We start from the raw sequence: 17183 nt of genomic DNA on the forward strand, positions 1-17183 counted from the left end.
GATCTCGTAAAGTAAAAAATAATATGGAAGCTAAAATGTTGCTCAGCGCGGACTACTCCTTTACAACTACTAATTCTGAAAATAAGGCTCTCCTGCGTTGGCTTAAACTCACTCCAAAATGAGGGAACCTTGACATGCTAACGATTGCTAGATTTTTCTTTATGTAGAATTCTTTCTGCATTTTACCTCTCTAATCGTCTGCGGACAAGGTAAACCAACGTAAAAGGGATAAACACCATTATGGTTCTCAAAGGAGGTGACGGATGGAAATAGGAAAGAGACAGGTAGAAAGGGGAGCCCTTCTCTTTTCTCTCTACACACTCTCTCTAGGTGACCTAATCACATCTTTTGGGTTTAAATATCACCTCTATGCTGACGACACACAAATTTACCTTTCAACCCCTGACCTTACACCTGCTATACAGACCAAAGTTTCTGAATGCCTCTCTGGAATATCATCCTGGATGGCCATCCGCCGACTGAAACTTAACATGGCAAAAACAGAGCTCCTTATACTACCTCCCAAACCTGGCCCTACTACATCCTTCCACATTGCTATTGGAAATACGATCATTCACCCAGTAGCCCAAGCACGCTGCCTAGGGGTCACACTTGATTCCTCTCTCTCATTCTCCTCTCATATTCAAAACGTTTCTAAAACTTGTCGCTTTTTCCTCCGCAATATCACAAAGATACGCCCTTTCCTCTGTTACTCAACTGCTAAAACTCTGACTCAGGCCCTCATTCTCTCACGTCTCGATTACTGCAACCTCCTGCTGTCCGGCCTTCCTACCTCTCACCTGTCTCCCCTACAATCTATCCTAAACACTGCTGCCAGAATCACTCTACTCTTTCCTAAATCTGTCTCAGCGTCTCCCCTGCTGAAATCACTCTCCTGGCTTCCGATTAAATCGCGTATCTCACACTCAATTCTACTGCTCACTTTTAAAGCTTTACATTCTTCTGCCCCTCATTACATCTCAGCCCTAATTTCTCGCTATGCACCATCACGACTCTTGCGTTCTTCTCAAGGATGTCTTCTTTCTACCCCCTTTGTATCTAAAGCTCTCTCCCGCCTTAAACCTTTCTCACTTTCTGCCCCACACCTCTGGAATGCTCTTCCCCTCAATACCCGACTAGCCCCCTCGCTATCCACCTTTAAGACCCACCTTAAGACACATCTGCTTAAAGAAGCATATGAGTAGCACTGGATAATCATGGACACATGACACAAAGCTTGGCCTCCTGCAGACGCACTTACTAGTATTCCCTCCTACTGTCTCTGTACGTTCTCCCTACCTACCAATTAGATTGTAAGCTCCTCGGAGCAGGGACTCCTTCCTTAATGTTACTTTTACAGTATGTCTGAAGCACTTATTCCCATGATGTGTTATTTATATTTGCTATTTATATGACATGTATTACTACTGTGAAGCGCTATGTACATTTTATGGCGCTATACAAATAAAGACATACATACATACATACATATGTACATTGTATAAGCTAATATAAGGTATAGGAGGTCCCTTATATTGGACAGTGTATATATATATATATATATATATGAAAACACAAGAAACAACCTGCAACAGACCAAAAGTAAGAAGTGCTATAACCAGTAAGGTGAAGTGTATGATATAAACACTACTGGCGGTGCTAGGGATGATGAATATATGTGAACATCTCCAGATGTGTAAAATAAATTCTTTTTCTTTCTGCTCTCTTAATGTGTGTGTTATTGTTGTGCAAATACTGCCATTTTTTAAATAATATTTGTTTATGTTTGGGAATTATTTACTTATTCTTTAAACATTAGATCAATATTGTTTTCTATGTATTTTTTTATTTTTCTAAAATATGTTTTTTTGTTTGATAAAGTTTTGTTTGCACAGGGTGAGAAAGCCAAATGACTGACGTCACAGGTCATAGTTATAGGATGTTTGTCAGCTCTAATAAAGTTATACATATTGACAAGTTCATTGGCCAATAGGAGGGCTTCTCCTTGGAGCTTACATCCCACTGGCACGACAGAGGGACCTGTTTGTTCTCATTAAAGTTTGTTGAATATGACGTGATCCCTTTATCCAATAGGGATGCGTATAGTAGGAGACGCCAGCCGATTCTTCAATTGGATTGTGACGTCACTCGGTAGCGCGATCGGCGAGCATGTTTAAATACCGGCTTTCTACGGAGTAGGGTACATCCTGAGAAAGGGCATAGAGGCCGAAACGCATAGGTGGATACCTGCTGGGGCTATGGGGGACTTTTGTCTGATTTTTTTAATGAAATAAATGTCTTTTTTTGCTTCTGTGAGCCTCCTCCTGTGTTTCTAGGCAGTGTACTGCCTTTTTTTTCTACCTGTAACTCACACAAACATTATTTCTGGAAATAGCCTACAAGAAAAAAGGGTAAGTCTAAAGGGGTACCCAAATGATTGTACCGATTATAGGATTTAACCCTTTCATTACAAAAAGTTACATGTGTGTAGCACAGTGTCCCTGGCTACTCATTTCTCTGGCCCCAACATTGTAAGTCCTGGTAAGGAGCAAGCAGTGTTGGGGTTAAATCAGTCATAACATGAGCCCGCATGTGTCTTCACCATGAGATAGATAATTTCTTGCGGTAATTTGTTGCTAGCTGGGGACCGTTGCATCATGTGACCATGGGGGTGGGTTTCCTGTAGGGGTGCTGCCCTCTTACCGGGCCTAAGGAGTGGGACCCTCCCCAGTGGTATAAAACATGGCATGCATCTAAATTTAGTGTTCTCTGTTCCAGACAGCCTCTCCTTAGGGAGATGGCTGGATTCCCCTTACCCCATCAGGGGTAAGGGAGCTGAGGGTAGGTTCTTGGGGCCTCAAGCTCTTTGGGCTGATTGCAGGGAAGGGTCCTGCGAGCTATGCTCTGACCAAGGAAAGATGCATGCAAGCTTCGAGGTATAGGTTAGTGAAGTGCCTATGATCTGTACCTCTCTTGCATGGGAGATGAGCTTTGAACACCTGCAATAAAGATCCACGTTGTACCATCACTGACATGTGTTCGATTAGAGAATTGCCTGTGGAGGTTACCCCTGTTCCTAATAGGGTCCCTGCAGGATGGAGGCGCTGTACCAGGATAAGAATATCCCAAAAGCCTGACTTGTTCATACTCCCAAACACCACCAGCTCAGTGTTCTGTAAACCTACAGGTGAGCAACATCACACCGGTAACACAAACTAACTTTATCTAGGAATACCAGATCTCCCTTCGGGGGAGGGGGGTAGATAAGGGTGTTACATGTGTCCTACAAGTTTGAGAAGTTGCCATGGGAGAAGATAGGGGAGGAGTTGCGCAGTGCAACATTATAATAAGATTTATCAGAAGTTGCTGCACAACTGCCACAGGTTTTCTTTCTTTGTGTCAATATAATCAGCCAAGTCTGCAGTGTCATTAACCTCTAGGCCGGTGAGGCTCAATCGGTGGGGCACGCCTTCTCAGGGGGGCGTATCAGGATTTCAGGAGAGGCATGTGTAGTTTGAAAAAACATATTCAATATCATATAAATTTTTTATTTGGAAAACAAACAAAAAAACAATTACAGGAGGGCCCCGGGCATGCGACGGGTTCCGTTCTAAGAGCCTGACGCAAAGCGAAAAGCGTCGGAAAGCGGAACCGGCGTTTTTTGGCATGTGCGCATGCGCAAACCGGCAATTCCCCCTTCTACGCATGCACAACCTCCATTCGGCGCATGCGCAACCTTCGTTCTGGGCATGCGCATCCTTGGCAACCATCCGTTTTGCGCATGCGCGACCTCGGACTTCCCCGTTCTGCGCATGCGCAGACATGGCAGCCCCCTTCTCGGTAGCGCCATATCGCCAAAAAGCGGGGCGCCGAGAAGCGTGGCCTTGCTGTATATCTACTGCTTTCTTACTATAGAAAGTATGCAGTTTATTGCATCATCCTATAATGAGCAGTATTACACCTACAAATGTAGCTGCCTGTTCTCTGCCACTTGCCTAGGAAAATCTATGGCCATCTATGCTTGTTGGCACACCTGGAAAGGTAAAAACACAAAAATTCTTTATTGTCGCATAATTTACAGCAATGCATTTACTATCACTGGGCTCAAGAGCTGACACTCTTAAACCCCAATACATGGATCAGAGGTAACCAAGCGAGCTTAAACCTTTATTGTGAGCCTGACTACCCCCTCACCATCACAGTCACCAGAAAAAAATTACCTTTAAGATGTCAGATGGTACTACAACCAATCGGATTGGGAGTGATGCCTCACATGGTACACCCCCAATCCATTTGATGATGTCACAACCTTTAAAAAAAAGGGGGGAACCTGTCACATGGTACACCAGCCATACGAATTGTGGTGTACCATTTGACACTCAAATGTGACGTCACAGTCCTGATATATGGCCTGTCCCATCTCATTTGGAGCCAAGAAGATGGGACAACATTTGCCCCCAATTGGATTACAAATAAAGATGAAAAGAAAGAAGAAAACAAGAATTTACCGGAGGACCACCGGCTGCTGAGGAGCATTGCGTCATCGGTCAAGAGGTTGCTGCTGGAGTCGGATTTGGAGGGTGAAGGCATCAAAGGTAAGAAACACATGGATTGTATTTCATTGATTTTTTTTTAGGATACCTATTGACTGCCTATGTGTTTATCTATGCCCTTTTCGGGATATAGATAGGCACAGTGACAAGCAATGGTCATCAAGCAGGTTTAAAGGCGCACTGCAGAAACTGCCTGAGGTTCTCTAGCCCAGAAGGACTGGGCTGCCAGAGAGATCCCAGCTAACCAGACCCTCTATTCCAGGGTGCAACGGTCCCTGGATTCCATCAGAGTAAGCCACCTGCTTACAGCTACCTCTTTGGACTTTGAGGTCAGAGCTTGGCAAGAGACCTACAGATAGCCTCCCAGCCCTGCAGATAGGGACTGGGAAGTGAGTCAGCCCTTACAAAGGCGATAGGCTGTTTTGTTTATTTGTGAGCTGCCTGAAATCTGTGTTGTTTTTGGATCTATGTCTCCCTGGTTGTGCCTCTGCACTCGTCTCCTACAGGGTCATCTGTCAAACTCTTCTGTCTTCAAAATAGGTGCAAAACTGGCCCAAAACACCACATCAATTATATCAACAAGAAAATCATATTGGTTTTCAGTGGGAAAGATTTTTCTTCATGAGTCTGGAGCAGTTATTTTTCTCAAGTTTTACAGAGAGTTTGATTGATAAACCCTTTTATTTCCAGTGACCTAGTGGGGCAGTGTCTTCTGTAAATTTCTGCTACAGTATATGACACCTACAGTGCAGTAATTACTAAGTGTAATTTTGCTATTGGAAATTTATTTCTGCTAATTAAGCCTTAGTGTATATATTTTTTTTACTAATGTTTTTATTCTATCTTTGTGAATTTCTAATTAAACCTGCATTTTAATTGCGACCATGTGACCTCAGTACAGCAAATTTGCTCTGAACAAGGCACCACCCCTTCCTCCCCCCCAATACTTTTAAAGAACAAAGTTGCAGACTTTATACATTGAATATTTAGACTGTGAATTAGTCTTTTGTGTGAAAGATGGAAGCTAACTTAATTAAATATTATCCAAATAATGACTAATTAGGACTTACGTTAATTAGAAGGCGTGCTATAGAAAAATGTTGATGAGAAAACTGTCGTTGCACACAAATGGAACTAAATAAATTAAGCTTCATTATTATCTCATTGTCCTCTGTGTTTCCTTTGTTGCTTTCATTAAAGATGAGGGCTAAAGCTATGCTTACATTACAGTATTCATTTACCATGGCAGATACATTAAATTGTTAAATCTGCATCCTTTTTAATCACATTTGAAGTTCATTTGATACTATGCTGTAGTTTAATTTAATGTAATGGCATTATTGTTAACCCATTATGTATCAGAGGAATTATGAATGCATTGCAAATTAATGACAATCTTTTATTTATCAATATAGGAATATGTTCCATAGAATAGTATAATTTAGTGCAGGAGGTGGCCCAAGTATAATTGAACTAATTGTTGAATATTTGGCACTATCAGTGTTCACTACAGTATACAGTATTCTACCTATAATCCAAAATACATACAAACCTGTATGAACCATCAGAGCAACCTATCATTTCCAGCATAAATCCTCACTCCAATGTCAAGAACAATACACTGAAATCTACAACCCATAGCCCAGAAGATCACAACTTGTTTAAAGGACACTCTCGGTTTCTTTCATAAAATCAAAACGACAAACAATTTGTTTGGAACAGACATCCTGTGCTCAATTGATGTTCAGTTACGTTATACCACTATCCCTCACAATGAATTTATAGAATCCACCATTAGAGCATTGCTCTATAATGTATTTGATTCTTCCGTTAGTGAATTCTACACAATCCTGGTAGACTCTGGTTCTAGGTATCTAGAACAAGTTTCTGATTTGATGAACAATTCTGTTTATGAACAAAAGGTGACTATGAGTGCCAAAGGGACACTAACTTACGCAAACACCTTTACATATAATATCGAGATCATATTTTTAGAAAATTAGATATTTAACAGATTTATTTAGTATTGGAAAAGGTATGTTGATGATGTTTTCTTTGCCTGGACTAGATTGGAGGTATTATTCAATACCAGGATAAATTAAGGTTAATGGGCGGCACCAATCGAATACATTTATTCTCACATTAAGGATTACATCAATTTTCTAAATGTTTTAGTAACAAGAAATGGCATCTCCCTGGGTACTGATCTGTTCAGTAAAAGTACAGACAGACATGTTGTTGTGCCGCTTCACAGCGCCAGATAGAAAAAGGACAGCCGAGGAACACAGATAATGATGAGAAATATAAACAAATGAGATGTCAGAAAAATCTCCTGCAAAGAGATGATAATAAATAATACATCTAAGCAAAGGGGTCTATTTATCAAGGCAATTTTGGAGCAAAACCAAAGCATTTTAACCATGCACCTTTGTGTCAAAGCATTTTGCTCTAATTTTGTGCCCCCCTGCACTAGCTTGCACATTGGGGGGTGTCATGGGTGGAGTTACATGGTGGATATATTATACTGAGATGTATCACATTATGTGTATTTGTGCACCATTTATTTAGCCTTTTACTTGCCAAAATAAATTCTCCATATTTGAAGTGGTGTAAGTATAACATTCTGCATAATATGTAAGAAAGTGTTCTTAGATATGCCACGGCTCTCCTAAAAAATGGAGCAGTGAGACTAAACACCCTTTTCTCTACATTGATGCATAGACCCTAAAGGCTTTAAAACTAATTTCAGAGATTTTTTATATGTGCTGCCCCGTCCCTTGAGTATGGGCCACTCTTAGCAAAAAAATAATAATATTCCCGCCTGTGAACGAGACTTAACCCCTGTCTAAAAGGGATCCAAATAGAAAACCTGGATCTGACTGATGAGTCCAGCAGGGAGCTGGTTAATTGCAACTACAGACAATTAGACAGTCTTCACCTGGCTTATCAATCAGGTAGAAAATCCCCCTGCGTAAACTGCAGGGGATCGCTCTAGCGATTTTTTTCTTTGATACATATGCAGCAGTTTTTTTCAAAATTGCACCACTATTGCCTTAATACATACTGTATGCCCACATGGGATTAGGATTTAAATGGAAAAGTAAAAGTATAAACAAGAAACATGTTGGGACTGTGCTAGTGTGGTGCTTTATGAACTGCATCCACAGAATGAGGCTGCTTCAGGCTGTATCCACGTGCACAGACTTTCAAGCGCAGAGGAGGGTCACATGACACACACACCCTACACCACGTGGATTTTTTTTTTAAACATTCAATGTTTTATTGCTAATGGACACATACCCTTACACCATGCGGGAGTTGAACATGAATACATTTTATATAAGTATATTTATAGAGTCTGTTTCATCACACCAATCCTGTGGCATAGCAGGTAGGGTATTGGTATTAGCATATGTAAGGTCCTGGGTTCGATTCCTGCATGTGTATTATATAAAATGTATTCATGCTCAAATCCCACATGGTTTAGGGGTGAGTGTGTGTATGTATCCGTTAGTAATAAAGCATTGAATGTTTAAAAAAAAATAAAAATGGAGATGTTTTTAAATTGGGAGCCACGCTCAGAACGCGTTATAAGCGGATCCGCTTTGTAGCAGATTGTGTTATAACAGGGTTCAGCTGTATTAATGGGTTTTGTTAATCAGAACCAGAAATACATATCATGTAGTAAGGGTCATACAAGTCCAGTAGCAGTGTTTATGGGTGTAGCAGCTGTGTGTGTATGTTGTGTGTGTAGAGGAGGTGCTGTGTTATGTGTCTAGAGCTCCAGTGTGTGTGTGTGTAGAGCTGCTGTGTGTGTAGAGGTGCTGTGGTGTGTGTGTGTGTAGCAGCAGTTTGTGTGTGTTGAGCTGGTGTGTGTGTGTGTATGTGTACACAGAGGGACGGCAGTGTGTGATATAGATATCTGCAGTGTAAGCGTATATAGAGATGGTTTCATGTATTTACCATTTTATTTTAATAAAAAAATCTATGCAAAAGTGTCTATTATTTATGAAAAAAGCCTACAGTTAGCCTATAATAGTAATAATCCCCTCAGAACATTACTGGCCAATAATGCCCTAGCTGGGTTAATGTCCCTCGGCTTCGCCTCGGGCCTTCAACTCTTCCAGCCAGGGCATTATTGGTCAGTAATGCCCTGTTCTTCTGGGATTATTACTTAATTATAGGCTAAAGCTGGTAAATTCCGGGCATTAATGAAATCCCTGCTCTCTGATTGGTTAAAATTCCGGGCATTATCCAATCAGTATGGCCCGGAATTTTTGGCACCCTGCCAAGTTTTTCAACCAATCAGCTTTCAGTTTTCATTCACAAAGAGTGAAGTTTCCTCTTAGACAGGGGAGGTGATTGGACAGAAGGCACCAGCAAGGCACTGAGTCCTCCCACACCCTACCTGCAGAGAGCTCCGCACGGGAGAGTGAGGGGAAAGGTTTGTGTGTCTGTTGTGTGTTTTGTGGGTGTAAAGGGGCCAGCAGAGTGTTTTTATTGGTGTGTGTGTGTGTGTCTTCTGTTGGTGTGTGTTTTGTGGGTGTAGAGGGGGCAGCAGAGTCTTGTTGGTGTGTGTCTGCTGTGTGTGTGTTTTGTGTGTGTAGAGGGGGAGCTGCAGTGTCTGTGTCTTCAGTGTGTGTTTTGTGGGTGGAGGAGGGGTGCAGAGTGTTTTGTTGGTGTGTGTGTCTGCAGTGTGTGGGTCTACAGGGGGGGCTGCAGAGGGTGTAGGGAGGGGGCTGCTGGTGTGTTTTGTGGATGTAGAGGTGGCAGAGTCTGTTTTGTTGATTTGTGTGTGTATCTCTGCATTGTGTGTTTTGTAGGTGCAGAGGGGAAGCTGCAGTGTGTGTTTTGTGGGTGGAGGAGGGGTGCAGAGTGTTTTGGCTTTGTCTTGGGCCTTCAACTCTTCCAGCCAGGGCACTATTGGCCAGTAATGCCCTGTTCTTCTGGGATTATTACTTAAATAACAAGCTGATCTAACTTCTTGTAAGGGGTTCAAGTACTTGAAAGCTCAGTTCACTGCAGCCTTTTATCAAAAACTCACTGGTGTCTCTATTAGAAATATTGTACATACTGTATTGTTTCATGCTTAATAAACTGGGTTTCAAATGTACTCTGGCTTTAGTAAGCGTACTAAATTTAAATCGTACCATAAGAAGCATTACAAAATAAGTGCAAACGCACAGCATCCTTTTTTGTTTTTGTTATTATTCATATTTGCATGAAAACAGAACAATCAAAGGTTGTTGTTACATTATCATCGCTCTAAGGTACTGTACATATCTAAAGAATAGATGTATGCATTCTGAATGTTAATGTGTTATTGCGTCAAAGATTTATTGCTTTTATTGCTTATTGTATATGTCACTTCAATAGTAAAACTCATCAATCAAAGCTTTCTCAAGATGTGTTTCTTACTTGCATTATAATTGCTATAAAGTATTCAGCATTGCAATGTTTAATGTGCTCAAGTGATTCAAGTGCCAGAAAGCCAAGTTAAACACGACCCGTATTTTTCTTCAAAACAGATGCAGTGTTTGGGCGATGTCAGCGGGTACCGGCGATAGACGTATTCAAGTACGAAGTTTCACCTTCCGTTGTCCAGCGTCTTAGGACCATCCTACAGAAGCTCTCCCATAGAGGTAAAAGTATTTACATTTGTCATAACAAAGAAAAGTGTTTGTTTGCTGGAGACCAAAAAGTCTTAAATTCACCCTCCATGTAACAGATAATACAAATACAAGTGAGCAGTAAAATCCTGTTAGTTCTAGCTATTTTGAAGTGTAATTTGTTTCTAGTGCAGTAGGGGTGTGCTTTGGGTTCGCCTTTCTTACATTAATTCAACATTAATATTAAATACCAGCTACTCTGTGTCAGTGACAGAAAATTCTGCATTTCCACATTAAGAATAAACAGAGGAATAGGTACATAAACCGTATTACATTTTTATAGCTGAAGTTGAAACAAACCCCACCTACAGTACAGTACAGTATGTCCATCTTGTTTAACTTTGTGTTAGTACTGTATTGGGTGAGATCTGCATAAAAACGCCTACACTTTATTTACCAATTTTATTTCACATGGACGAAAAGCAACAAATTATTTACAATCATATCTTTCCATGGATGAATACCATATAGTACATTGTATAGGGAAATGAACAGAGTAGGGGGGCCAAGCTGTCCTTCTCTGCCCTAACTCTGTATGTTTCTAAGTTTTGCCTTTATAACCTGTCTTTTGAAGAAAATATCAAATAATACGCAATCATAGTAATCAAATGTATTGAAGTCCACATTTCCTGATTGCAAAGAACACTTTCTTTTTAAACTCCTTACCTCTAACTGTAATAGATTATCCCAGTTTTAAAGTGGTTCCCCTCTTAACAGAATATATATATATATATATATATATATATATATATATATATATATATATATATATATATATATATAGATATATATATACATATATATATACATATATATATATACTGTATGTATATATAAAAAAATGTTTTAAAGAGAAACCAAGATTAACTTTTGTGTGACATCCAATGTTGTAAGTGACTAGGATATGAGAACAGAGGCCCCCGTGAGTGTACTACTTCCTCCACAGCACTAGAAACCCATACACTGTAGGCCACTGGTTCCCATCTCATCTTCAAGAAGCCCCAACAAGTTAGGTTTTAAGGATATCACTGCTTGAGCACAGATGGCTCAATCAGAGGTTCAGTCATTGTGAGGACTGGAGTTGGAAACCACTGCTCTAGGCTATTCTCACTAACTTAAAACTTTAAAAGGTGGCAAAAACCAGAAGTAGTCTAGTAGTCATGATATCATATGACATTTTGTAGGTTGCGATACTTTTTAATGACCAACATATCAATCACACGAGGGTTTTTTGATCATAAGCTTTCTAGACAGCAGATGTGATCTCTAAACTGAGGATGGGAGTGTTAAATACATAGCACAGGAAATTCATCACAGCAGATGTCTTTATACGTGAATGAGGTGTTTTGAAGATTTGCATACTGTAGCTAGGGTATTTATCCATGATGAGTTGTCCATAGTGAGTCATGAATCCACAGTCCTGATTCAAGCCATTTTGCTTGGAGTCTAAAATATTGATGTATTTCAGTTCCAGTATCAACTGTGACAGGTGGCTCAGTGAATTTATTTCTGATTGTGTGCAGGTCCTTAATGGTGTCTTTTAGTGGTGATAATATATTATTGTAGGTGATGTCAAGGGGGACACAGTCAGTATTTTTTTACAATCTGTACTGAATCAAGTGCTCCCTGGGTATCCATGGAGCATGTTTATGAGCTTGTCTGGCTAAGTGTGCTTGTTGGAGGAAGGACTTGTGAAGAGAAGATAGATGTTTGCTTCTAGTATCGTCAATGGACCAAATGCAGTGGTAGTGGATGGCTTGGCTGTAATTGGTGCTTTTTGACTCTGTAGTTTCAAAAGCATACTGTATGCACAAAACAGCATTGAACAATTTACAGTATATGTTAGTCTATATGTACTGATATACAGTGTTTAAGTTCCAATGATATTCTGTCCTTAATATTTCTGAAGTTACCTCTTAGTACTAACGCAGATAAATCATTAATGTGCTCAGTGCAGACCAACTGGTCTTCTGGTGTCAGGGTCAGATATGGTGTATCTGTGGTGGTTCATCCTTTTGTGGGTAGCTTGTTTGGTTTCATCAACATACATCATATGAATGCACTTCTTAATCAGGATAAAATATACTACAATACATCTGTCTAATTGCAGGAGAATTCTATTATTCCTTTTTGTGCTGTGCAGATTGTAGTTTCCGTGGAAATGTATTTGCCGGCTTTATATTTTTGCTTCTGGCAGTGAACAGTACCTAATGCAGATGTTTCCATATATTTTAGTCAGTTTCTTATAAGTATGTTAGAGAGAGCCTGGCTGGTTGTTTATAGCCTATGACAAGTGATTCAGTAAATATATTTCTGATTGTCTCATCCTCAGTGAGCATTGGTTGCAGGTCCTTAATGGTGTCTTTTAAGTGGTGATAATATATGATTGTAGGTGATGGCAAGGGTAACACAGTCAGTATCTTTTTTCTCTCTGTATTGAAGCAAGTTCTCCCTGGGTATCCATACAACATGTTCTATTTCTTTATGAGCTTGTTGGATGAAGGACTTGCAAAGAGAAGACAGATGTTTCCTTCTAGTATCATAAATGGACCAGATGCAGTGGTAGCAGATGACTTGGCTGTAAATGACCTGACATTTGACACTCTAGTTTCAAAAGTATATGCACAAAACTACCTACTGTACAGTAGGACGATTTATATGTTAGTCCATTAAAAGGTATCACAAGCAATGAAACAATATCTTACACCCATCCTTTAATAAAGCATTGTATAACAATATTTACATGTATGCATTGTTTTGTTAAATGTGTTAACACTCTGACTCACTTTTCTTTATTGAAATATGTTTAGAAAATGATGGATTGCACCTTTAACTTTAAAGGTCGGTGGGGTGATCTTTGATGTTCCTTCATATATTGGTACACATTTATCATATTCCCTTAGTGACCCTTTCTCGAAGTGCACTTTTATCGATTCTTATCTTGGGTAGTAAATGTTGGTGCGGTTGTGGTACCTCAATATAAAAAAGGTTGGATAACAAAAAGACTTGCAAACGTTCCAACTGGTTTAAACAGTGGACAAAACATGTTCATTGGGAAAACACTGTTTAAAAGTCTGCTTTTGTTTCCTTGTTATATTACTCAATAGATTATTAAACCAACGCTGAAATCTTGTCAGAGAAAACTGATTTGGTTAATTTAGTTAATTTAATTTCTCTCAAACTCCTTGCTGCATGAGTTTCTGGTTCTCATAGCATCATCACTCTTTAATTACCAAAAGCCCACATTTGGAAGCATGCTACACACATTTCATGCAAAGTAAAGGAGTACTTCAGTATTGGGGGATTCCTTTTTTATTTGGACTAACAATTGACATAAGACAAGCTTTCATGAGTTCTCTCTCTTTCTCAGATCAGGCAATACATACTACATGCATGTCCAAATGTATTTTACAATGTACAATATTTAAGCAAATTTGAGATTATTCTAGAAATTGTAATGTGCATAATAATAATAATAATAATAATAATAATTAATAATAATAATTGCACCTAAGTGAGAGAAGTACAGTACCCCTTTTTCGTAATGGCCATCAGCAACCACATATTATAGCGACATCTCGAATATACTTATTGTGTATACTTTATATATTTGTGTACATGTGATATATCTACATGGTACATGTCTATGTTCATGCATAGCAAATTGTGGGTCAGACAGATCAACTATTGTTGAGTTAGTGTCTTAGTGGTGTTGTCACAGTGTTTTGTTTCAGAACATTTTTTTTCCAACATGGATTAGTCATCCAGATCTTTAGATAATTAATGTAAGAGTCTATCTGTCTTTGCACATGATGTACCTGTCTTTCTCATTTGTCTCATTTGATGCTTTGTTTATTTACACTTGAAGAAGAAACCTACGAGACGTTGAAAGCTACATACCCTAGAATTTAATTTATGAAGAGGATGTAGGTTCCCCTAACGGTATGAGAACCTGCAACAAATGTACACTTCTATAGGACCAATACATCTACTACTACTACTTTTAACCTATATTGGTTAGACCTTTTATTTAAGATATATAAAATACCATCTAAAGGTTGTTTTTTTTCATGTAAAAGAAAGACTCATAACATATTTATGAGGATTGCTCACAAATAAACCTTAAATATCCTATTTTATAAAATTAATTTGATGATATTACCCTGTAATATGCTTTATTTTAATTTCATGTGAAGTGACAAGCGGCGAGGCTTAACATTTTGTGGAAACAGAATAAATGTTCATTGCTCATGGGCAGGAGAGATGATCTTTACTTTATTGGTGTTCATGATGAATGCCGTAAACCACAGAATATAATATGTGTATTCATTTGTAAAACTATTAGGAATGTATAAAAAAAAACTAATTTACAGCATTCAAATAGTATCAGTTATCACTCTGTGTCTTACTAATGAGCTTAGTGAGATTGTATTTTGGGTCATGAAGCATTCTGCACGGAATAGAATGGATATACCTCTAATGAAGCAGTTCCCTTGAGTGTACTACACATATTGCGCTTGGATAGGGTGTTTATTTAAAGCCTGACCAACTCGAATACCCCTAGGACAGATTGTTTTTTTTATCTGTCTGTGAGGTTTACATTGTTTACAAGTTGTCGCAGCAGTTATTATAATAACCGGTATACTGCGGAGTTCATGTTGTTGTTTTGATCTGGGGGATAGAGGTTTGTTGCAGGTTACAATACCTGTGAATGGACAAAGGTGAATTGTCTTTATAGATAAAGAGGTTGTGTACAAATATACAGTATTTATGACGTAATACTAGCATAAAATATAGATGCTTATTTGCGCCAGTGTTTTGATTTTCGCTTACTTCTATTAAAAAAAAAAAAAGGAAGGGGGGAAGAAAGGGGGGAATCCTTTTTGGTACAGGACCCACTAACATATCTTCCAAACCTCTATGCAATATTTGGAGAGATACCTCTGAACATGCAAGGTGCCAGGAAAATTAGCTAATTGGAGTACCCGAATAAGCTAAATTACAGTAAATATGCAAATACATTGATAAATTATTTAAACTAACATATTTTCAAGGGAATGTTAGGTGTATTCACACGTTTTATAGATGTGTGTTTGGGATGTATTGTATATAAGTCAGTGGGTAATCTGCTAAATATGATGCCCTCCCTTACTCCTCCCATTCACTCACTCTCTCTGTGAAATTTAGTGACATTCCAAAAATTCCCCAAAAAATGCATGAAACAAAGTGCTAACACATTCGCACATTACTAAAGGCAACCTAATTTTAAAAAGATAGAAGGCAACATTGGGACATACACATATATATTAGAAAAAAAAACATTGAGGCAAGAAACTTGAGTAGAAAGAGGGGAGGAAGGGAGCCTGGGGGCACGAAGGACAATTGAGAACCTTGGTGGACAGGGATGAGGTCTCCAATGTGTACACAATTTACAGCATAAGAGATATGTGCACTGCACTCTGCTGAAAATTGTATGCAGGTAACAGGCTCTGCATGGTACACCAAGCATTGCATTAAAAGGTACTGTACAACCCCAAATATGACCAAAAGTAGAATAATAGCAAACAAATATACACATGTAGCAGATGTAGTTATACCATTTATATATAGCAGACTAGCATGACAGTCATGGTTCGTATCGCGTTGTGGGATGAGCGAGTAAACCTAGTAGGACAGAGATTCATAACCCAGAATGAAACACGGGGAAAACAAAATTTGGAACGCCATCAATTTGTGGATTTGGTCACTAAATTAAAAATAGTCATGTCTGGCCAACTTAATTGTCAGACTATTGTATTATACTAGCCTATAAATAAGCCTAGTTAGCCACTGATAGTTAAATGAGAAAAGCCTGCTATTGTGTATCACAACGATCAAGCACCATCTTGAAGTCAAACAAAAATGTAAATACTGAATATCACTTCAACTCTCACATTATTGCGACTTGAAAAGAAATACGTTTAATATAAAATCACAAACAGTAAAACACTTCCATGTAACAATCTCATTCGCAACAAATTGTCCGAAAGTTTAAAAACAGGAGACACAAAACAAACTATCCTCAAGAAGGCGCCATCCATATATACACCCACACACGCACACATCCTGCACACGCACACACGCACACATCCTGCACACGCACATACGCACACATGCACACATACATACTGTACATATATACAGACACACACATATCCCACACATGCATCATATATATATATATATATATATATATCCCATACACATGTATATATATATATATATATATATAAATATATATATATATATATATATATATATATATATATATATATATATATATATATATATATATATATATATACAAGCATGACACACACACCTTACTTTGTTAACCCCCCATCTCCCAGCCAGGGCAAAGCTCCTTACCTTAGTCCCCACCCCCATGTTCCTTGCTGTCTGTTAGCTCCGCCCCCAAGCTCCGGTGACATCCCTCCACAAGTCCTGCTTAGTCTATTTGCCTGTCCCTCCCCTGTCACTTTAGCTCTGCCCCCAGCTGTCTCTCAGCTCCTGCTGCAAACTGAGGCCCGACACACTAACATACTGATTACACACTTTGTGGGCATATACACGTTTCGGCAAAGTCCTAATATTACTTTCATTTATTATTTTTATTTTCACTGGAAACTTTTTCACAGTGTTAAATTGTAAAATCCCTACATTTTTGCAATCTTCATTTTTCTTAACTGATAAAAGAGACACCACCTATACATAGCCACTTAGTGCATAGAGAAAGGCTTTACAAGTCTCCTCGTTTACTACAAATCAGGTGATGTATTAGGGTTTAGAAATGGTTTGTATGATCTAATGCTAAATGAAATAATGTATCTTGCAAAGCCATCTATTTCCTTTACCAATATAGGAAGTAGAATAGCGGAAATCCCAGAGATTATTAGGAGGTCGACAATTCATTTCTTATATC

General features: G+C 38.9%; 1 protein-coding gene across 2 annotated transcripts in view; it reads left to right on the top strand.

Moving 5' to 3' along the window:
- PTPRN2 (protein tyrosine phosphatase receptor type N2) overlaps positions 1-17183 on the top strand; it is a 1212473-nt gene that overhangs the window by 281803 nt on the left and 913487 nt on the right. For both annotated transcript variants that reach the window (XM_075587846.1, XM_075587847.1), the window contains exon 3: positions 10082-10195. In XM_075587846.1, the coding sequence (XP_075443961.1) occupies positions 10082-10195 (114 nt within the window). The remainder of the gene's footprint in view (positions 1-10081; positions 10196-17183) is intronic.

This window comes from Ascaphus truei, chromosome 2 (genome assembly GCF_040206685.1).
Source record: "Ascaphus truei isolate aAscTru1 chromosome 2, aAscTru1.hap1, whole genome shotgun sequence".
NCBI classification, from domain to species: domain Eukaryota; kingdom Metazoa; phylum Chordata; class Amphibia; order Anura; family Ascaphidae; genus Ascaphus; species Ascaphus truei.